The following is a 23,991-nucleotide window of genomic DNA, read 5'->3' as shown; positions in this document are numbered from 1 at the left end:
GTATATATCCAAAGTGCCTAGAATGTAGTTATCCTTCCAGGTTATTTTTTTAAGGAGTTGTAAAATGTGTTTACTGTCCTTTAGGTAGGTTGGTAACATGGGTACTAGGTTATGCAAGTGGTGGTCTACATACCTGGAAAGATTAGATGTCAGGCATTGGATGCCTGATATGATTGGTCTTCCGGGGGGGTTAGTGAGGGATTTGTGAATTTTGGGGAGATAGTAGAAGATTGCCAGCCTCGGGTGAGGTATATTAATATATTCAAATTCATGTTTATTTAAGAAGCCTTCTCGAAATCCTCTGGTAGTAAGGTTTTTCATTTCGGTGAGGAATGCCCTGGTAGGGTCTTGTTTCAGTATTTTATAAGTGCGTGTATCACTAAGGAGTCTTATGGCTTCTTTTTCGTATTGTTGTGTGTCTAGAACAACAATGCCCCCGCCTTTATCCGCTGGTCGGATAACAATGTATTTGTTACTTTGTAATTGCCGTATTGCTCTTTGCTCTACTACTGTCAGATTGTGTTTGAATTTAGTACATCTTTTATCACCAATGCGGTGGATGTCATTGGTGACATTTTTTTTTGAAAGCTGTAAAAAGCCTCAGAGTATTCGTTTAATGGGTTAAAGTTAGATTTATTTTTAAGTTTGGTGTGGATGAATTTGGTGGTGGAAGGGTCTGATTAACCCTTGCCTCCTCTGTTTCACTTAACCTTTTTTTTTTTTCTTTCCTTTGTCAACCCTTACTTTTTTCCCTTCTCATTTCTGTCTTCTATCACACTGGACTTATTTTCCTAGAGTTTTAGGCTTTTCAGATATAGAAATTATTCATTTTGACAACCCCTTGTTAAGACAGGTGAGGGTTATTAAACATTAATGATACTTTATCAATGAGTTTGATGTACCCAACAAGTATAGCAATGCAAAAACTTTTGTTACATTAACAGTACCTTTATTGTGCAAAAATCATAAAATATAAACCACTTTATATCTGTCTGGTATCCGCATATAAAACAATGGTGGAATTGCTGTTTTTATTCTACCCATAACCCCCTCAAAGCAAATATGACATAACAATGTCACATGAGCCCAAGGAGACACAGTGCTGACATTGCTGGAATGGTGCTGGTATGGGAGGGGAATATATGATTTTATTTTGGGCACTGCAGCATTTAAATAGGGGTTGTACTGGTAAAAGTTAACTAAAATGTATCATTAACTCCTTCATTTTCAAGCCGGTTTCCACCTACCTGACCAGGCTAGATTTTTCCATTCTACCCAGTGTCACTTAGCGGAAATAAATATTTAACGCTTCAACGTATCCTAATGATTTTGAGACTATTTTTTGTGTCACATTGTACTTCATATTAGTGGTAATTTTAGGTCGATATAATGTTTGTTTTTTTGGTTTTGTTTTTTTAAATAAATAAAAATTTGATACATTTTTAAAAATTCACAATTTTTTTACTTTTGAATTTTTAGGCACTTTAAACAGATGGTCATATCACTAAAAATATTTGCGACATGTCTACATCAGCATCGTTTTTTAAACATAAGGGTTTTTTTGTTAGAAAGTCAGAAGGATTAAAAGTTTATCTGCAATTTTTCATTTTTTTCCTGTAAAACTTACAAAACCAATTTTTTTAGGAACCATATCACACTTGAACTGACTTTGGGGGGCCTATGTGACATAAAATACCCCAAAAGGACACATGCACATCGTTTTTGATGCATTGGTTTTGAGCACTTTGAGCAGTTTATTAACCCTTTACATGTTTCACAGGAATTAAAGCAATTTGGATGAAAAAAAAATGAAAATTTTAATTTTTCCCTCAAAACTTAGCTTTAGCCCCAAATTTTTCATTTTCACAAGAGTCACAGGAGGAAATTGACCTCAAAATGGGTTGTGCAATTTCTCCTGAGTACACAGATACTCCATATGTGGTGGAAAACTGCTTGGGCACATGGCTCAGAAGGAAAGGAACACCATTTGAATTCTGGAGCACAATTTTTGCTGGAATATATTGTGGGTGCTATGTAGCATTTGAAGAGCCCATGATATGCCAAAACAGCAAAAACCCCACACAAGTGACCCCATTTTGGAAACTACTCACCCATCAAGGACCCACAAATGCTTCACAGTACTTTATAGCATTGGGATATGAAAAATCTATTTTTTTCACCAAAAATGTTGAATTGGCCTCCAATTTCTCATTTCACAAGAGAAGCAGGAGTAATTGGACCACACAATTTGTTGTGCAATTACTCCTGAGTACAACTATGTTTTAGTACACAGCAGGGCTCGGAAGGGAGTAAGTGCTATTTGATTTTTGGAGTGTTATTTTGGCTGGAATAGATTAAGGACACTGTTACATTTGAAGAGCACCTGACATGCAAAAACAGCAGAAACTCGCACAAGTAACCCCATTTTGGAAAGTACACTTCTCGAGGAATTCATCTAGCTGTTCTAGGGGTTTCACTCTGTCTGGAAGATATTAGGACTTGGGTAGCGTTCACATAGGCACGCAGTTTTTTGTTCAAAGAGGAAGGTTTATTAACTCCATAAACTTCTAGCAGAAAGTAATACCACAATAGAGTCAGTACAGCAGTATGAGAAACAGAGCGGTTCAGCTGCTTAATATTCAAAGCCAATACTTTCCCTCTTGCAGAGTCTAAGCAACTTACATAGGTCCTCCACCTTGCATACCCAGACCCAAATACCAGAGAGGTGTTTGAACCCCTACTTCCTGACAAGGAATGAACAGCTAAGCTTCTCTTTTAAACCACCTGCACCTTGTGTATTGGAGGGTGGGAATGACTAGTTCTGCCCATCTCCTCTAATCATTCCTAACAAGCCTGGACCCATATATTGGTCCTTTTAACCCTCTCAGCGCCTCCTATCCAGGATTCCGCCAACTGCTTGTCTATATACCCTCCCCCTTTGCCCAAAGCTGAGGGCTGGGCACCATCCTTGCCCAACCAATCGTGAACCCCATCCTGCCAAGGCTTGACCAAGCCGATATGACATATCTAGTGGGGCTTCCTTTTCATTGGTTAGTAAACTTTATAGTGGCCTTCACTAACCTCTTCCAACACTTCCTAGGGTCCTTGCCATTTGGCGAGTAGTTTGTTCCCCATGGTGGGCACAAACACCCACACTCGCTCCCCATATTTTAAATTGTTTCACCCGAGTGTACGAACTATACCCCCTGGAACGTGCCTTGAGGAGGCGCTCTTTTGCATGACGCTTCACCTTGGTCCCTTGACATAGCGGATCGTTTTGCCCAGCCAGACGCAGAACCCGAACACCAGTTCCCGGCTCCTGGGGAACAACATTTAGCACCCTTACACCCCCACTTCCCTGAGTTGGGCGGTTCCAAAGCTTCCCTCCGACACCTCCAGATCAGGGATATTGGGTTAAGGGGATGCCTCCTCCTCCTTGTCACCAGCCAGTATCGACAACAGAAGCTTGTCGGCCGAGGCATGTGATACCAGGTGGTACTGCTTTCCCCCACAAATCCCATAGCAGAGGAAAATCACAACAGACAATTACAAGATGTACCAAGTCTTTCAGCACTCCCACTTTCTGGGACACCGATCCACAGTCTTTGTCCATGTCGACCTGCCACAGTAAAGTTCTTGGTGTCTCCATGAATACACCTGACACCCACCAGCTTCCCAGGGACTGGTATATATGGAAATGTGACCCCTACCAGGGTCACCAAACTCGCTGACTACAGAAGTTTTGTCTTTAGAACACCATTCAGTCATCCAGTATACCAGAAGCCCCTCGCCAGGATGAGGAACAACAATGTTAACAGCGTAGGCGAAGTAGGAGCAGCGCTGGCCCATGTTGCAGTCCATCGGCTCAGAGGTCAAGGGACAGTTGGCTGACATGACTCTGGCATGCCTCCTCCGACAGTGTGACGGGGTGTACCCTTTAAACCCAGCTCTGACCCCTCTTGTGATCTTGGGCCCCTTCTGGGTATCCCTGACAGGTGAACCCGGGTTCCCTTGACTGCTCAGGAAGTTCTCTGCAGCCAAGTCTCTCTCTACCAGGCTCACTACGTCATCTGCATTCTGAGGATCTCCCTAGGCAATCCAGCTTTGCACGGATTTAGGTAGTGAGTGGATAAATCTGTCCACTACCACTCTTTCCACCATCTGTGCCGGAGAGCAGGTCTCAGACTGCAACCATTTTTACACCAGGTGTAACAGGTCGAACATCTGGGACCGGGGAGGCTTGTCCTTTGGTATCCCCAGAGGTGCACCCGTTACGCCTGGACTGCCAGGGTTACGCCCAAACGTGCCATAATCTCCACCTTCAGCTTATCGTACTGCTTAACATCCTTCAGGGCAAGGTTGTAGTACGCCTTCTGTGGTTCCCAAGTAAGATACGGTGCCAGGATCTCCAACCATTGCTCTGGGGGCAGTTTCTCCCTGTCTGCCACTCCTTCAAAAACAGAAAAGCTCCATCATCATCCTCCAGAGTCATTTTCTGCAATGCCTCCCATACTGTTCGCCTCACATGTATACCATTCCTTTGGTTGGCGGAAAGTGCAGCTTCCTTGCCCTGGATAGTTTCTGCCAGGAGAGCCATTTGCTGCTGATGCTGAACCCTTTATAAATGCTGCTGCTGTTGATACTGCTGGATCAGGAGTTTGTTGGTTTCTTGTTAGGTCTGCTGCTGTTGCTGCACCTGGACTAATTTCTTCACAAGCTCCTCTATACTTTCTGACCATGTTTGCATTGCTGATGTTGCTTTCACCCAGAACATGCAGACTTTATCCAGCAATCACCTGTGCTGTTTGGGGTTCTGTGCCCCTCCCTCAATCCAAACACCAATTGTAGGGGTTTCACACTCTGGTAGGCATTAGGTCTTAGGCAAGGATCACACAGAAACAGGAAGGTTTATTAACTCCATAAACTTCCAGCAGAAAATAACAAAACCGTCTATACAGCAGTATGAGAAGCATAGCAGTTCATCTGCTCAATATTCAAAGCCCAATACTCTGCCTCTTGCAGGTCCCCCACCTTGAATACTGCAACCCAAATACCAGAGGTGTTTGCACCTCTAAAACCCAGACAAGGAATGAACAGCTCAGCTGCCCTTTTAAACCAGCTGCATCTCCTGTATTGGAGGGCGGGAATGACTGGTTCCGCCGATCTCCTCTAATCATTCCTAACAAACCAGGACCTATATATTGGTCCTATTAACCCTTTTAGTGCCTCCTATCTAGGATTCTGCCATTTGTTTGTCCACTGTATGTAGTGAACATTTTTAAACCTGAGGCACGTCACAGAATTCTAGAACATTGGGCTGAGTAAATGAAAAATTACGATTTTATTTTTTTTACTAAAATGCTTTGGCCCCAAGTTTTTAACTTTTAAAAAGGACAGTAGGAGAAAACGAATGGTGCAATTTGTTGTGCAATTTCAACTGAGTACACAAATAACCCATATATGGTTGAAAACTACTTTTGAGGCACAGTGCAAATCTCAGAAGGGAAGAAGCACGATATTGGCGTTAAGATTTTATTGGAGTGGTTTAAGGGTGCCATGTCACACTGGCAGAGCCCCTAACAAGCCTAAAATGCAGATCCCCCCCCCCCCCATCTAAGTCACCCCACAGTACAAACTGTACCCATCAATGAATTTAAGGGTGCCTGGAAACATTGACACCACATGTGCCTCACCGAATTTTATACCATTGGGTGGTGAAAAAAGAATAGTTACATTTTTACCACTAAAATGTTGGTTTAGCCGCGAATTTTACATTTTTATATAAGGGCTAATAGCAGAAAATGGACCTCTCAGCAGAACTGCACCCTCCCCCATAAGTGACCCCATTTTACTAACTACACCTCTTAATAATTTCATCTAATGGTGCATTAGTCATTTTGACCCAAGTGTCACAGAATTTTATACCATTGGGCAATGAATGAAAAATATTTTTACCACAAATTTTGGTTTAGCCCCAGATTTTAATTTTCATGCAGAAAAATAAGTACAATTGGCATCAACATTTCTCTCACAATTTCTGCTGAATGTGGCAGTACCCCATATGTGGCTGTACCCCATATGTGGCTGTACCCCATATGTGGCTGTACCCCATATGTGGCTGTACCCCATATGTGGCTGTACCCCATATGTGGCTGTACGGTACTGCTTAACCACACAGCAGGACTCTGGAGGGACGGAACGCTATTTTCCTCTTTGAGAACAAATTCTAATGGGATAGTTTGCGGACTCCAAAAACAGAGCACCCAAGTGCCAGAAGAGCAGAATTCCCCCTCAAGTGGTACCATTTTGAAAATTACACCCCTCTGGGAATTTATCTACAGGTTCAGTGACTATTTTGACTCCATGGGTGTTTTCCAGAAACAAGCAGCGGTGGATGTTGCTGAGTGAAAATTGCAAATCCATTTTAGTGCCCACACAGTGTGCCCTGCTCGTGCATCTGGAGACATGCACCCTGTAAATTAGGCTGGCTCTCATTCCTACAGAAATGCCAAACACGTAGATGCTAAATGTGGTTTAGGTACACTAAGGCTCAGAAGGGAGGGGAAGCATTCGGATTTGGGAGTGCAGAAATCGCTGGATTTCTATTGTAGGGTGAGGAGCCATTTCACTTTTCCAGAGCCTTTGTTCTACCAACATCATGGAAGCCACCTATATTTCCGTTAACAGATGACGGACCTGAGTAGGGATTTGCTTTTTTGTGGATTGAGTTGAAGCTTTTATTGGGAACATTTTACATAACATTTTGGATCACATTTATCCTGTGCTCTACGGTGAGCACTTACGTCGGGGTTTCTATCTAAATCTCCTAATGATGTGATTCACATTAAACCCCGAGGGATCTATTCACTATAATAAGGCAGCAGACTGTCTAGCCTCTTTTCAGAGGTTCACAAAACTGTGGCGGACCACGCTTTTATACACTCTTGAAAAGACAGACACCACTGGATCATAGGCCACTATAGGGAATCTTCCGCCGGGGGTTTCCGTCTGATTCACATATTTCTGAGATTTACACAGAAACCCCAGTGTAAGCGCTCAGCACAGAGCACAGGATAAAAGTGTTCCTTGCCTTACTGCGATCTTTGTGAGGCAGAATGAACAAATCAACAGGTCAAAAATAGTTTTTGTTTATTTTTTACACCATTCACTGTGCGGTATAAGTGATTAGGCGACTTTATTCTAAAGGTCAGTACGATAATAGCGCTACCAGATTTATATAGTTTTTGTTTAGCTGCTATAACACGCCTTTGTTTTTTTACAAAATAAAAGGTTTTTGCATCTCCATATTTTAAGAGCTATAATTTTTCTATTTCTGCTAAGTGTCATGTGACTGCTTGTTTTTGGGGAACCAGTTGCCATTTTTATTGGTACCATTTCAGGCACATAACGTTTTTTTGATCGCTTTCTATTCCGATATTTGGGAGGCAGAATGAACAAAAACCAGCATGTCAGGAATTTTTATTTCTTTATGCCATTCACAAACTGGTAAAATTCATAAGACCTCTTTATTCTTCAGGTCAGTATGATTACAGGGATACCACATTTGTCATTTTTTTATGTTTTGCTACGTTTACACACAAACTATTTTATAGAAAAAAATAATTGTTTTTGCGTCGCTGCATTCTGAGAGCTATAGCTTTTTTGTGTGTGGGGGGACAGCTTATGTGCTTGCATGATCGCAATGACGAACTGTACATCTAATTGCGGGAACCCCTTCCCAATCATGACGTAAAGTTACAGTGGGTACAGAAAGTATTCAGACCGAATTTTTCACTGTTTCATTGCAGCCATTTGATAAATTCTAAAAAGTTCATTTTTTTTCTCATTAAAGTACACACTGCACCCCATCTTGACTGAAAAAAAAATGGAAATGTAGAAATTTTTGCAAATTTATTTAAAAAGAAAAACTGAAATATCACATGGTCATAAATATTCAGACTCTTTGCTCAGACACTCATATTTAAGTCACATGCTGTCCATTTCCTTGTGATCCTCCTTCAGATGGTTCTACTCCTTCATTGGAGTCAAGCTGTGTTTAATTGAAGTGATAGGACTTGATTTGGAAAGGTACACACCTGTCTATATAAGACCCCACAGCTCACAGAGCATGTCAGACCAAATGAGAATCATGAGCTCAAAGGAACTGCCCAAGGAGCTCAGACAGAATTGTGGCAAGGCACAGATCTGGCCAAGGTTACAAAAGAATTTCTGCTTTACTCAAGGTTCCTAAGAGCACAGTGGCCTCCATTATCCTTAAATGGAAGAAGTTTGGGACCACCAGAAGTCTTCCTAGACCTGGTCGTCCAGCCAAACTGAGCAGTCGTGGGAGAAGAGCCTTGGTGAGAGAGGTAAAGAAGAATCCCAATATCACTGTGGCTGAGCTCCAGAGATGCAGTAGGGAGATGGGGGGAGAGTTCCACAAAGTCAACTATCACTACAGCCCTCCACCAGTCAGGCCTTTATGGCAGAGGGGCCCGACGGAAGCCTTTCCTCAGTGCAAGACATATGAAAGCTCGCATAGAGTTTGCTCAAAAACATATGAAGGACTCCCAGACTATGAGAAATAAGATTCTCTGGTCTGATGAGACAAAGAGAGAACTTTTTGGTGATCATTCTAAGCGGTATGTGTGGAGAAAACAAGGCACTGCTCATCATCTGCCCAATACAATCCCAACAGTGAAACATGGTGGTGGCAGCATCATGCTATGGGGGTGTTTTTAAGCTGCAGGGACAGGACGACTGGTTGCAATTGAAGGAAACATGAATGCGGCCAAGTACAGAGATATCCTGGATGAAAACCTCTTCCAGAGTACTCTGGACCTCAGACTTGGCCGAAGGTTCACCTTCCAACAAGACAATGACCCTAAGCTCACAGCTAAAATAACAAAGGAGTTGCTTCAGAACAACTCTGTGACGATTCTTGACTGGTCCAGCCAGAGCCCTGACCTAAACCCAATTGAGCATCTCTGGAGAGACCTGAAAATGGCTGTCCACCAACGTTCACCATCCAACCTGACGGAACTGGAGAGGATCTGCAAGGAAGAATGGCAGAGGATCCCCAAATCCAGGTGTGAAAAACTTGTTACATCATTCCCAAGAAGACTCATGGCTGTACTAGCTCAAAAGGGGGCTTCTACTCAATACTGAGCAAAGGGTCTGAATACTTATGACCATGTGATATTTGTCTTTCTTTTTTAATAAATTTGCAAAAATGTCTACATTTTATGTTTACTTTCAGTCAAGATGGGGTGCAGAGTGAACTTTAATGAGAAAAATAAATGAACTTTTTAGAATTTACCAGATGGCTGCAATGAAAGAAAGAGGGAAAAAATTAAAGGGGTCTGAATACTTTCCATACCCACTGTATGTCAAATGTCATGATGGGGTTATAAAAAATATATAACTCTTTCTGCGGAGAACACCCCATTACATGTCTGTGCAAAAATAAAAAATTATGGCTCTCAACATATAGCAATGAAAATAATGAAGCCCAAAATCGGCCACACCCTTAAAGGGGTTGTCGTTGGAACCAAGTACATTTTAATCAATTGATCTTGGAATAAAAATAAGCTCAATTGATTTGTTTCAAATAAAATGTTCCTGTGCTGAGATAATCTTATAATTGTGCCCCTGCTGTGTAATGGCTGTGTCTGACTGTACAGGAACATGGTCTGATCATACCACAGCTCCTGGGCAGGGGAGGAAGAAAAAAAGTATACAGACATTACAGCAGGTATCGCAGATGCTGCTTTCTGTCATGTAAAACATTTCCCTGCCTGTTTAGAAACACTTAACCTCACAGAAAGAATCTGCTGTGCTGTAATGTCTGTACACTTTTTTTTTTTTTTTTCTCCTTCCCTGCCTAGGAGCTGTGGTATGATCAGACGATGTTCCTTACGGTCAGACACAGCCATTACAGAGGGGACATTTATAAGATTATCTCAACACAAGACATCTAATTGTAGAACTTATTATTATTCCAAGATCTATTAATTAAAATGTATTGTATTTTTTGGATTATTAGACGCAATTTTCCCCCCCAAATTTGGGAGGAAAATGGGGATGCCTCTTATCCAAAGGTAGCTTACTGGTGAAGTGAGGGCGGCTGCGGTGGAACGGGGTCAGAAGAGGCAGGGTCGCTTCTTCAAAAGGCCAGCGGCGACAGGAATGGGGATGATGGGAGGAGGGGATATCCCAGCTCTGTGGGCCCTGGGCTATGCTCAGCACCGACATCTTAGGGGCGCCCAGGGCCTGCAGCGCCGGAACACCCCCTCCTCCTAGCTTATGGCCCACAGCATTGCCCCACGTCGGCCTCTTCAAGCAGCAACCCTGCCTCCTGTTACCCCACTCCACCGCCGACGACACCCCCACCCACACAACCCGGTAAGCTATCGTAAATTAGGACTATAAGGTGAACCACCATTTGATTTAAAATAAGTTTTTCCTTTTTTCCTCCCCAAAATGTGGGGTGTGTTTTATAGTCTGCAAAAAACGGCACTTTGTTCTTGGGAAAACCCCTTTAAGAGAATGAACTGACAATTTGATTATACACTGCTCAAAAAAATAAAGGGAACACTCAAATAACACATCCTAGATCTGAATGAATGAAATATTCTCATTGAATACTTTATTCTGTACAAAGTTGAATGTGCGGACAACAAAATCACACAAAAATCATCAATGGAAATCAAATTTATTAACCAATGGAGGCCTGGATTTGGAGTCACCCCCAAAATTAAAGTGGAAAAACACACTACAGGCTGATCCAACTTTGATGTAATGTCCTTTAAAACAAGTCAAAATCAGGCTCAGTATTGTGTGCGGCCTCCACGTGCCTGTATGACCTCCCTATAACGCTTGGGCATGCTCCTGATGAGGTTGCGGATGGTCTCCTGTGGGATCTCCTCCCAGACCTGGACTAAAGCATCCGCCAACTCCTGGACAGTCTGTGGTGCAACGTGATGCTGGTGGATGGAGCGAGACATGATGTCCCAGATGTGCTCAATCGGATTCAGATCTGGGGAACTGGCGGGCCAGTCCATAGCTTCAATGCCTTCATCTTGCAGGAACTGCTGACACACTCCAGCCACATGATATCTGGCATTGTCCTGCATTAGGTGTAACCCAGGGCCAACCGCACCAGCATATGGTCTCACAAGGGGTCTGAGGATCTCATCTCGGTACCTAATGGCAGTCAGGCTACCTCTGGCGAGCACATGGAGGGCTGTGCAGCCCTCCAAAGAAATGATACCCCACACCATTACTGACCCACTGCCAAACCGGGCATGCTGAAGGATGTTGCAGGCAGCATATCGCTCTCCACGGCCTCTCCAGACTCTGTCACATGTGCTCAATGTGAACCAGCTTTCATCTGTGAAAAGCACAAGGCGCCAGTGGCGACTTTGCCAAACCTGGTGTTCTGTGGCAAATGCCAAGCGTCCTGCACGGTGTTGGGTTGTGAGAACAATCCCCATCTGTGGACATCGGGCCCTCATGGAGTCGGTTTCTAACCGTTTGTGCAGACACATGCACATTTGTGGCCTGCTGGAGGTCATTTTGCAAGGTTCTGGCAGTGCTCCTCCTGTTCCTCCTTGCACAAAGGTGGAAGTAGTGGTCCTGCTGCTGGGTTGTTGCCCTCCTACGGCCCCCTCCACATCTCCTGGTGTACTGGCCTGTCTCCTGGTAGCGCTTCCAGCCTCTGGACACTACGCTGACACAGACACAGCAAACCTTCTTGCCACAGCTCGCATTGATGTGCCATCCTGGATGAGCTGCACTACCTGAGCAACTTCTGTGGGTTGTAGAGCCCGTCTCATGCTACCACGAGTGTGAAAGCACAACCAACATTCAAAAGTGACTAAAACATCAGCCAGAAAGCATTGGTACTGAGATGTGGTCTGTGGTCCCCACCTGCAGAAGCACTCCTTTATTGAGTGTGTCTTGATAATTGCCAATAATTTCTATCTATTGTCTATTCCATTTGCACAACAGCATGTGAAATTGATTGTCAATCAGTGTTGCTTCCTAAGTGGACAGTTTGATTTCACAGAAGTTTGATTTACTTGGAGTTATATACTGTTGTTTAAGTGTTCCCTTTATTTTTTTTGAGCAGTGTAATTGTTCCTCATTGCACACTACTTATGTGTATATTTATTGTACAATAAAAAATTGATCTGGCATGGAGCATTCACCACCAGTTTACTTTCTTTGAGCACCACCAAAATATGTAGGGAAACACAAAGCATTTATAGTGTGTGGAAAATGATTTGGACACACTGTCTGATGAAGCAGTCACTAGAGTTGTGTAGCCATTGGTCCCTTTTCCCCATGTTTATAGCAGTCAGGACTACTGCCACGCAGTAATTTATGGCTGCATTTCACATGGTGACTACAGAGGTTCCTAGCAACCCTCTTACACTTTGTTATATTTACCAGCTAAGTACAAGTGATTATACGGCTTTAATTCATCCCCACGCCTCACTTGTAATGATTTGTAAAATCACATGTGTGAGGATTTATCTCATTACTGTATTTACATAGGTGTTTATGGTGCTAGTAACAAATTCCAAATAATTACTGATGTAGCTTGTTACTAATAGAAAGGGATTAACTTTTCTACCTGTATAGTTAGGGTTGGCTGTTTTGCAATATGATTGCCCGTTCACATACAGTTTCTTTATATATCTCTTATAAATTCTATTAGTTTTGTTCATATCTTTCTATAAATTATTTTTAGGGTTAATCTCAGCACACATTGTTTTGTAGTTTTTTTTCTTTCTTGCGCAGCCTGTGTTTGTGGCCTATTGTCCTCTGACTTCTTTCGGGGGACAAAATAAAGGTAGAAAGCAAAGTAACTGAACTCAAAGACCTTGTATGTCATACTGCATGTTTGGGTTTGTGCACATGTTGTTTGAAGAACATTTGACGTTCTCTGTACTATAAAGGATGATAAACTGGTCTCTAACCCAAGATAGAGAGCTACAGTGTGTGTGTTTGCAGTTGAAACCAGAAGTTTACGTACACTATGTAAAAAGACACATATGCATGTTTTTCTCAATACCTAACATGAAATCAGTATAAACCTTTCCCGTTTTAGGTCAATTACGATTACCATAATTATTAATATTTGCCAAATGCCAGAATAATGAGAGAGAATGTTTTAAGGCATTAACACATTCCGCATTTCCGCAACAGAAATTTGACCACAAGAATGTATTGAATGTGGTAAATCTGCATGGTTCAGTGAACACATGTGGATTTACCTGCATTTTCTAGAACGCAGTGTTTTGGATGCCGCAAAAATATGCTGTGTCCAAAGCGCTGCTGCATCCAGATCGTGGGCACATAGCCTAATATTAAACAAAATGGCGAGGGCTCCCATGTTATTTTCATAACCAGCAGAGGGAAAGCCAACCACTGGGAGCTGATATTAGTAGCCGGGGAAGGGGCCACTAGCCAAAAATGTTTCCTGGCTATTAATAACAGCCCACAGCTGTTTGCTTAGGCTTTACGGGCTAGATTACAGGGGAACCCCAGAAAAAAATTGACGTTGGGTCCCCCTATAAAATATAACCAGAAAAGGCTAAACAGACAGCTGTGGGCTAATATTAATAGCCAGGGAAAGGGCCATGGATCCTGGCCCCCTCCGCGGATAATATCAGCTCTCAGCAGTCCCAGAAATGGCGCATCCATAAGATAAGCCAAAACTGGTGCTTAGCCTTGCTCTTCCCACTGCCGTGTAGCGGTGGCGTGTGGGGTAATAGGGTTGGGGTTCAAGTCAGCCTTGTATTTGCGGCTGACATGAAGCCCAGGTTGGTAATGGAGAGGTGTCTATAAGACGCCCCCATTACTAACCCCGTAGTAAGATTTTTCACGATTTTTCAATAAAGACACGGCCAGAATAAAGTCTTTTATTGAAATAAAATGACACACTGTTTTAATATTTTTTTTTATTATTATTCCCCGAATCCCTAGTCTCCTATAAAAGAAACAAAAAAAAAAAAACACAACCATATCTCTCACCTGTCCACCGTAATCCGAGTGTCTGTCATTCAGTGGGTGAAAAATGCACAGAGAATTGACATGCTGCAGATTAATTTCTGCACAAAAACTCAAAAATACTAAAAAAGGGTGAATGTCACTCCACGTTTCTCATTCACTTTGCTGGCATCAGGTTTTGCTTCTGGTTTTGTGCCAAATCTGCGCGGGGAAAAAATGTGACAAATCTGCAACATGTGCACAGGCCCTAATTCTTTGTAATGTAATTGGTATATTCTCAGGTAAGATATGTAGCAATTTTATAAATAATGTAAGGAATTTTATCTGGATTTGTTTCTTCAGGATGAAATGTTTTCATTCTTTCCCCTCATTGCCAGCTTATCAACCAAGAGACCTTTTAAATAGCTGGTAGTGAGGAGGTGACATCATGCTGCTGGGGTCTGACAAAGGACTGCGCACATATTGGGACAGAACAAAGCATTCTTCTGCTGCTTGACGGCTATTACTTTAGAGGGACTTTGCTGTTTGGGGCCACAGTGAACTTTCTGAGCAGCTTAGCAGTTAAACATGGTTGCCTTGAGCAGTCTAATTAAATTCTGGGAAAGTGTTGTTTGTCTTCACTATTTGCTAAAAGCTGATTATATAAACTTATTACAAATTATATTTAGACCCCTGAGCAAGATCTGTAATGAGAGACAAACAACTTCAGTTTATTCTGCGTAGAAGAAGCTTTCAATCCTACTGTATGCTAAGAAGGCCTCTTGTTCCTCCATTAAAGGTTTCTTTTCATCCACTTGTGAGCGGATGTGAATTTATTTATTTTACTGTCTTTATGTCCTACTTTCTCATTGCTACTTAACACTAGGCTGGTGGTATATAACATACACACTCATACTGGTATGATATAGAAGAAGTGGCTTTCATTCACAGAGATGTGTTGGAAGTTTCCCACATTGAAGGTTCTTTAGAAATCCTGAAGGTGATTAGCAGAACTCTCAGCAGGTTCCTGGTTCTCACTGGTAGAGCGAAGTGTGTGGAGTGAATTGGCTATGTAAACTATAGCATGTTGATGGAGGTACAGTCAAGGGGCTCTGCAAAGTTTAGGAAGTGTATGGTGTCACAAAGTGGATCTGTATATAGCAAATAAAAGGTATGGAGATATGGGGTCTGCCAAGTGTAGCATGTGAAGTAGGTTCAGTAATGGACATAGTTGGGAAAAAAATAGCATGCATGTAAGAGACCACTATAATTTTTTTGGCATCAGAGTCAATTTAATTAATTGAGGGACCTCTAATACCCTCTAGATGTGATTGTACCTGGCCAAAAAGGGCCTCAATGAGCAACCAATTATTATTATTTTTTTTGGCTTTCACTTTTTTATTGACGTGTCTGCCTGAGGTTTTGTTTTATGCAAGAAAATTTATTTTTTAAGCACTCCTTTGGGGTACAGAAGACTTCCTATATAATTATTAATGTTGAGCGAGTATGTTCTGTTAACCCTTTCGCCGAGTATGCTCGGGCGAGCACCGAGTAGTTATAGCTGCTCGGTGTTATGTTTGAATCACTCCCGTGTGCATGATTGCGATTGTTTGACAGCTTTAATACATGTGAGGAATGATTGTTTCTTTTGCATTCCTCATATGTAATAAAGCTGTCAAACAGTCGCAAATCATGCACACGGGAGTGATTTAAACATAACACCGAGCAGCTGTAACTACTGGGTGCTCGCCCGAGCATACTCGGCGAAAGGGTTAACAGAACATACTCGCTCAACACTAATAATTATATATCAGTGTGTTTTGGTTAAAGATTTTTTTTGTTAAATATTCTTAACTACTCATATTTCATGCCAAATAATCTGTTGAGTATGTTATCAAGGTCTTTAGAGTTGTGTAGGTACCTAATACAGTGGTGCATGAAAGTTTATGAACCCTTCAGAATTTTCTCTATTTGTACATAAATTTGACCTAAAACTATATCTGTTTTTCACACAAGTCCTAAAATTAGATGAAGAGAACTAAATAGCACCAATGAGGCAAAAATGTCACTTTCGGGTTGTTTTTTTATTGAGGAAATTGATTTTTGTTTGTGAGCCTTTACGATTACCAGATAATTTGAAAGTAAAATTAGACTGGTGTGAGTGGGCGACCTGTTTTATGTGAAGAGCAGAGATATTTCAAAGTCTTATCTTCATAATACATGTTTGTGGAAGTGTATCATGGCACAAAAAGATTTGGGGACATCAGAAGAATCGTTAATACTCTTCGGGCTGAAAAAAAGTTATAAAAACATCTCTAACGTCTTTGGACAATACAAATCCACAGTCAGAAAAATTGAGGAAATTCTAGACCATTATTATCCTTCCCAGGAGGGGCTTACCAACAAAGATCACTCCAAGAGCAAAGCATGCTATAGTCCGCGAGATCACACAGCCCAAGAAAGCCCTAAGCAACTAAAGGACTCATAAGTTAATGTTCATAAGTCCACCGTCAGGAGGACACTGAGCAGTAATGGTGTCCATGGCAGGACTGCAAGGAGGAAACAGAACATTGATGCCCATCTGCAGATTGCTTTGTGGATAGACTAGATTAACTTGAGCATTTGGTTTAAATAAGTGTTATGTTTGGAAAAAAAATACTGGATCACAGCCTTAATAACGCATACAATTTTTGTAAAACACGGTAGTCGGAAAATTGTTTGGCCTGTTTTACTGTAGCACTCTTTCCCTTCATTGATGTAACTATAAATTCTGCATTTTACCAGCAAATTATAATTGAAAATATCAGGACATCTGTCAATGAATCTGAAGAGAAAATGACCCAAAGCACACAAGTTGTTCTACAAAAGAATGGTTAAAGAAGAATAACGTTAGTTTCGAAATCACGAAGGCAAAGTCCTGACATCCAATAGAAATGTTGTGGAAGGACATGGAGCGAGCAGTTTGAAAGCCAATGACCCAACCTGCTCCTGCTAGATTGCAGGAGCTTTAACCTCAGCGTTGTAAATTTACAATAACATGAGGTTAAATCCCAGGTCCAAGTTTACAACACTTGGTCGATATTTGGTTTAAATGTCTTGTGTAAAGTAACTGAAGTGCTTTTTTAGAAACCTTTTGGAAAACAGTAATCTAGGACATATGTATTGATTTAATGCGAGGTTGGTGCAAGTCATTCACTGTACCATAGCAGCTCTGAATTTTTCTTTTCAGTTCAGCAAAATAACATTTTAGGCTTTTATGTTGCTTTGCAGACCCCTATTTGACATGCATCTGAAAATACTGATGACTAGAAATGAGCGAATTGGCAAATTTTAACAATTTGTATTTTGCTTTACATAAATTACTATTAACAGTAGGGAAATGCTATGAATTTCTCCAATAGTTTTTTGCGTCTTTCTCACAGATCGTTTTTTTTTTTTTTTTTAAGTGACGCAAGTTCTTTTTATCCCTTTTTACCAGTTCATTAATTTTTCTCTGTTTTGCCTAGGTTAAAGTTCTTCACAACCAGCTTGTCTTGTTCCACAATGCTATTGCTGCCTACTTTGCCGGAAACCAGAAGCAGCTTGAACAAACTTTGAAGCAATTCCATGTTAAATTGAAAACCCCAGGAGTGGACGCCCCATCCTGGCTCGAAGAGCAGTAATTTAACCAGGGAATAAAAAGGCAATCTCCTATCAGGACCAATGCATTTAATTTGATGAAAAGGGGATGGGATTAAGCAATTATCTTAATGATTTCTATACACAGACCAATGTCATTTTTTAATACTCTGTCAGATTGTTACTGGTGAAACGACTGTATGTAAATGTCTATTCTGTATCTTGTTTCTTCCGGTATGGGGACAGAAGGCTCTTCTACTAGGGTAAAATAGAAATGTATTTTTGCACTGTTAGACTGGGACTACATACATAATTTTTTTTCTTTTTCTCCATGTGCATTTACATCCCGACAAAAACACAAAGTATCGATATTTACATGGGACTGCAGCAAACGATTTCTGATTGCAGTGTAATGGGATTTTTTGCAATTTGAAGTGAAACCTTCTTTTGTCTGCTAAGAAAACATCACTGTTAATGAGAAAAACTAATGTATATACATAAAATATAATGTAAATTTCTATACAAGTCGCACGATCTTAACAACGTGAGACTTGTATCAGCACAAAGAGCCATGAGATAAAGGTCTGGGTGCAACCTGAGCCTTGACAAGAGAGGAAGCACAGGTTGTGCTCGGCTGGGGGATGACTGTCACTTCTAGGGAGTGTTTTTCTTTATTTGTATTGATCTCCACTCATTTTTCTATTTACATCTATTAAGCATTTTGAGAAGAGTCTTTAATATAAAAGTTGTTTTCAAGAGAATTTTTGAGATATTACAAAGTGAACCTTTTTAACCTATGTAATGTCTGTATAGAGCATAACCATTCAGGATCCTTAGATTATTCCCTTAATAGTATTTATATAGCAGTGAAATAAATGAAAACCACTTGCCTGAGTGATTAACTTCATCTCCAGATCTGTAAGGAATATATTGTGCGGAGAAGGATTATCAGCTGCGTCTGTAGCTGAGACATCGACCTTCCCTCTTGAAACCTTGCAATGTTACCGGCTGTGCAGAAGAGTGTATGTATTCCTTCTCTTTTCTGTGAGGAAAGGATTGTGTACATTCCTTCCATATTGTATTTCTGTTATAGGGCTCGTTTAATGACCAATACATTAAAAAATATTGAGCTTTGTGGCCAGCTTAAAGGGAATTTGTCACCAGGTTTTTGCTGCCTTACCTGAGAGCAGCATAATGTAGAGACAGAAACCTGATTCCAGTGATATATCACTTACTGGGCTGCTTGCTGCAGTTTTGATAAAATCTGTGTGTTATCTGCCGTAGATCTACCAATTCTCTGAATGCTGAGCCCTGTATAACCCCCCATTTATCCTATTGCCAATTCTATTAAAAGGCATCTTAAAGTTATAACAAATTTGCGGTCTTATGCTTTTAAAGGCGTTGTAGATTTTTTTTTCTTCTCCGATAAACTGTGCAACTGTTATGGACTGTGTATGGTATTGTAGCCTGGCATAAATGGATTATGCTGCATTACCTGCTTTTTGTTCTTTTTTTTTTATCTCATGCAAACCCTTAATGTTGATGACCTTTCTGTCAACACACTGCTTGAGCATTTTAGGGGGGTGTACATGGGTTGTGTCTGGTATTGCAGCTTAGCCCCATTAATTTGAATAGAGAGAACCTGCAATAACAAGACACAGCGCATGAATAAGAATGATGCGGTTTTTAGGAAAAAAGACCTTTTTCATCATGGCAATCCCCTTAATACCTTACCTTGTGCATCACATGGAGAATTGAAGATACTGTATATCCTTGTCTGATGCTCAACACTCCAAATTTTCACGGTTACCTTTTAATTCTTGTTTGATCATGGTACAGGGCTGTAAAATCATTGGGACATGGTCATCAACTCCCCTTACTAATCACTTAGTGTTCATTGGGCTTTGATTATTTATTGGGGTAAGATTTAACCTGTTCTTTACTAAAGTAAAAAGACAAATCTGCTTTCCAAGGGATCCACATATGTAATGCCTGCTTCTTTACATTTCCAAGGGATCAATATGCACATCACAGCCCCTCTCTCCTCTGTGCCCTACAGCAGTAGTCTTGGTAGACTTGTGCTTCACCTTAGTACTGCCATATGTATGAGAGAATTGCCCAAGCTATGACGTAAAGATCAGAACCACGGGTATTTTTGAATGATGACCTGTGATGTTTTCAGAGGGTGGAGAAAATCCCCTAATATCCTGGGCAGAACTGAATTTTCTGTTTTACAAGTGTTTAAATATCAATGTTATGAAATGAAAGTAAACCTACGTATGGTTACACAAGGGAAAAGTGCCTAATGTTTGTCATAGAATGTTGTTACAATATGTGAGTTTGCTGCAAAAAGTGCTATAAAGTGAGAAGACAGTGTTTTGCCAAGTATACTAATAAATCCATGCCTACACTATAGCTTGTATTGGGGTTGAGCCTGAAAGGGGTCGTTCCCTATTAGTAAATGAATGTCCCCGGCTGCAGGTTATTATACGGAAACAAACCACATTATACTAGTCTTCCCCAGGTCCACTGGTAAGTCTTGCGTCAATGCTCCTGGTTTCTGGCATTGGCCGCGGCACTGAGGTCACGTCAAAAGTGCGGCCACCAATCAGTAAGTTCAGCAGCTCTGCCGATATAGACTGAACGCCTTTTTCAAAAGCGCTGAGCATACTGATTGACCACCGTGCTGTCGATGTGACGGCAGTGCCACAGCCAATGCCAGACTCTGGGAGCATCGGTGTAGACTCACTGGTGGGCCCGAGGAAGGGGGAGTAAAGCACAGTTTGTTTCTTTGGAACACGCTGCTGCCAGGGACAAACATTTACTGAAAGGGTACAACCCTTTAGGGCTACAAATTGCACTTCATTAACCATAGAACAGCTCTTCTTATTTTCTTGACTTTGAAGAACCAACATATGTGCCTGTCTTATAAAGATGAGGACTTGTCAGGGTTATGGGGATGTTTTCTATAAAACCATAATGGCCTTCAGTCAGTTATGTGCCTTTCACAACATTTGACCAGTTTGTTTCTCAACTGGACTTTTAAGAAGTCTTTTTCTTCTTACTTTCCTCTTTTAGTATGGAACAAACTTCAAGTGCACTATTAATGCTTGTTGAAGGGCCAGATTGCTAGCTGCAATACTTGGAGAAGACTGTCACTCCTCGTTAGATTAATCCATTCTTCTTCAATTTTGTTTTTTACTATGGATTTTTTCCCCTTGGAGAAGCTGCATTCCTTGTGTTATATTCTGAGTATATCTTACACAAATTTACTTTATTTACAGTATTTACTCTATTAAATATATTGTGTGATTTGTGTATTATATGTTGATTAGTACTACAGTGCATTAGTTCCAATGGTTATTAGTGTCTATTTACATCATGTATGTGTTTTTTCACTGTCTGATACATTTTCTATTCCTGAATACTCTTCTTGTAATAATAGATTACTATCAACCCTTAATTTGCCTCTGTGTGAACTTTATCAATGTAGTAATCGTGCTGCTGCTCCTACACATGGTAAGCATGTTGAGGAGATGCATTAGTTTTGCTATTCTCACTTATTTCAAACGCAGATATTTATTAAATGGCTCGCCGCAGTTCCCTGCATAACTGGGGTCTGGGATTCGCTAAGAGAACCCTAACCAATCAAAGTGATGGCATATTTTAGCAATATGCCACAATTTTGTAAAATAAGGTATTACTTTATGGTACAAATAGGTGTATATTGGAGCCTTCCAATCTTATGTATACATCAAATTCCATTCACCATCTGATGCCTTTGCCATAGACCAGGGATGTCAAACTCAAACACACAGAGGGCCAAAATGAAAAACTTGGACCAAGTCACGAACCAACCAATATACAGTATAATGGGCCCCACATAGTCCTCCGTACAGAATAATGGGCCCCACATAGTCCTCCGTACAGAATAATGGGCCCCACATAGTCCTCCATACAGAATAATGGGCCCCACATAGTCCTCCATACAGTATAAGGGCCCCACATAGTCCTCCACACAGAATAACAAGCCCCACATAGCCCTCCATACAGTATAATGGGCCCCACATAGCCCTCCATACAGTATAATGGGCCCCACATAGTCCTCCATACAATATACAGGGCCCCACATAGTCCTCCGTACAGAATAACAAGCCCCACATAGTCCCCCATACAGTATAATGGCCCCACATAGCCCTCCATACAGTATAATGGGCCCCACATAGTCCTCCATACAGTATAATGGGCCCCACATAGTCCTCCATACAGTATAATGGGCCCCACATAGTCCTCCATACAGTATAATGGGCCCCATATAGTCCTCCATACAGTATAATGGCCCCACATAGTCCTCCATACAGTATAATGGGCCCCACATAGTCCTCCATACAGTGTAATGGCCCCACATAGTCCTCCATACAGTATAATGGCCCCACATAGTCCTCCATACAGTATAATGGCCCCACATAGTCCTCCATACAGTATAATGGGCCCCACATAGTCCTCCATACAGAATAATGGGCCCCACATAGTCCTCCATACAGTATAATAGCCCCACATAGTCCTCCATACAGAATAATGGCCCCACATAGTCCTCCATACAGAATAATGGCCCCACATAGTCCTCCATACAGAATAATGGCCCCACATAGTCCTCCATACAGAATAATGGGCCTCACATAGTCCTCCATACAGTGTAATGGGCCCCACATAGTCCTCCATACAGTATAATGGCCCCACATAGTCCTCCATACAGTATAATGGCCCCACATAATCCTCCATACAGTATAATGGACCCCACATAATCCTCCATACAGTATAATGGGCCCCATATAGTCCTCCATACAGTATAATGGGCCCACATAGTCCTCCATACAGTATAATGGGCCCACATAGTCCTCCATACAGTATAATGGGCCCCACATAGTCCTCCATACAGAATAATGGGCCCCACATAGTCCTCCATACAGTATAATGGCCCCACATAGTCCTCCATACAGTATAATAGCCCCACATAGTCCTCCATACAGAATAATGGCCCCACATAGTCCTCCATACAGAATAATGGGCCTCACATAGTCCTCCATACAGTGTAATGGGCCCCACATAGTCCTCCATACAGTATAATGGCCCCACATAATCCTCCATACTGAATAATGGGCCCCACATAGTCCTCCATACAGTATAATGGGCCCCATATAGTCCTCCATACAGAATAATGGCCCCACATAGTCCTCCATACAGAATAATGGGCCTCACATAGTCCTCCATACAGTGTAATGGGCCCCACATAGTCCTCCATACAGTATAATGGCCCCACATAGTCCTCCATACAGTATAATGGCCCCACATAGTCCTCCATACAGTATAATGGACCCCACATAATCCTCCATACAGTATAATGGGCCCCATATAGTCCTCCATACAGTATAATGGCCCCACATAATCCTCCATACAGCATAATGGGCCCCACATAGTCCTCCATACAGTATAATGGGCCCCACATAGTCCTCCATACAGATTAATGGCCCCACATAGTCCTCCATACAGTATAATGGGCCCCACATATTCCTCCATACAGAATAACGGGCCCCACATAGTCCGCCGTACAGAATAATGGGCCCCACATAGTGGTGATGGTTCTGGTGTCGAGGGCCAGATTTGGAGTTTGACATGTATGCCATAGACAGTGATTGGACCCGAGGCCAAACATTCGGACCTGCAATTCCATTCAAGCTGTGATTTGTAAGGCCTCCTTCTCCTGGATTCCAGTAGTCTGCTCCCCAGCAACTGGCAAGTTTGTCCTCTGCTGATAGAGAATAACCTGCAGTTTTGGATTAACCCTTTGATATACATTAAAATATTTAATATTTCAGAGGTTACATTTAGATAAAATTGTCTAAGCCCACATGTAATTACAAGGTTACCCATTCACATGAGTTTCTAAACTAAACTGCCCACAAAAAGGAGTAAGGCTGAGCAAAGTTTTATAAATTGCAGAAAGAGTATAACATTGCTAAAAAGGTCTCATTTTGCTACATTTATTAATTGTTTGCTTTTATAGCATCCATATATTCTTCATCGCTTTATCGTTATTTCTTTGACTTATTTCTCCTCCTTTTAGCTTTCTTTCAAATTGAGTCCTGTATACTTGTCTTTAGGAATGTACACACTTCAGGAAACCATTAGATCACCATCCAAAGGTCGCTGCGAATAAGACTTTCCATAATTCTAGCGGTTTCTGCATACTTTTATCAAAGCCGCTCCTATCTTTTCTGAATGGCTTAGTATACATCACATGCTCTGATGACGTACAGCCCACAGGACTGAACGCCAGCATGGATGCATAGCTACAGATCTGACAGTACACGTGGA

The 23,991-nt window shown here is 41.5% G+C and overlaps 1 protein-coding gene across 3 annotated transcripts in view; it reads left to right on the top strand.

Moving 5' to 3' along the window:
- ARFIP1 (ARF interacting protein 1) overlaps nucleotides 1-21,079 on the top strand; it is a 182,014-nt gene extending 160,935 nt beyond the window's left edge. For all 3 annotated transcript variants that reach the window (XM_073645296.1, XM_073645300.1, XM_073645306.1), the window contains one exon: nucleotides 17,505-21,079. In XM_073645296.1, coding sequence (XP_073501397.1) covers nucleotides 17,505-17,660 — 156 coding nt within the window. In that variant the 3' untranslated portion in view covers nucleotides 17,661-21,079. The remainder of the gene's footprint in view (nucleotides 1-17,504) is intronic.
- The last annotated feature ends 2,912 nt before the right edge of the window (nucleotides 21,080-23,991 follow it).

Source organism: Phyllobates terribilis, unplaced genomic scaffold, assembly GCF_046119375.1.
Source record: "Phyllobates terribilis strain yellow unplaced genomic scaffold, ASM4611937v1 Scaffold_1__5_contigs__length_1240528914, whole genome shotgun sequence".
Lineage (NCBI taxonomy): Eukaryota > Metazoa > Chordata > Amphibia > Anura > Dendrobatidae > Phyllobates > Phyllobates terribilis.
Note: the sequence above shows the minus strand (reverse complement) of the source record. Positions and strands in the feature narration are given on the sequence as shown.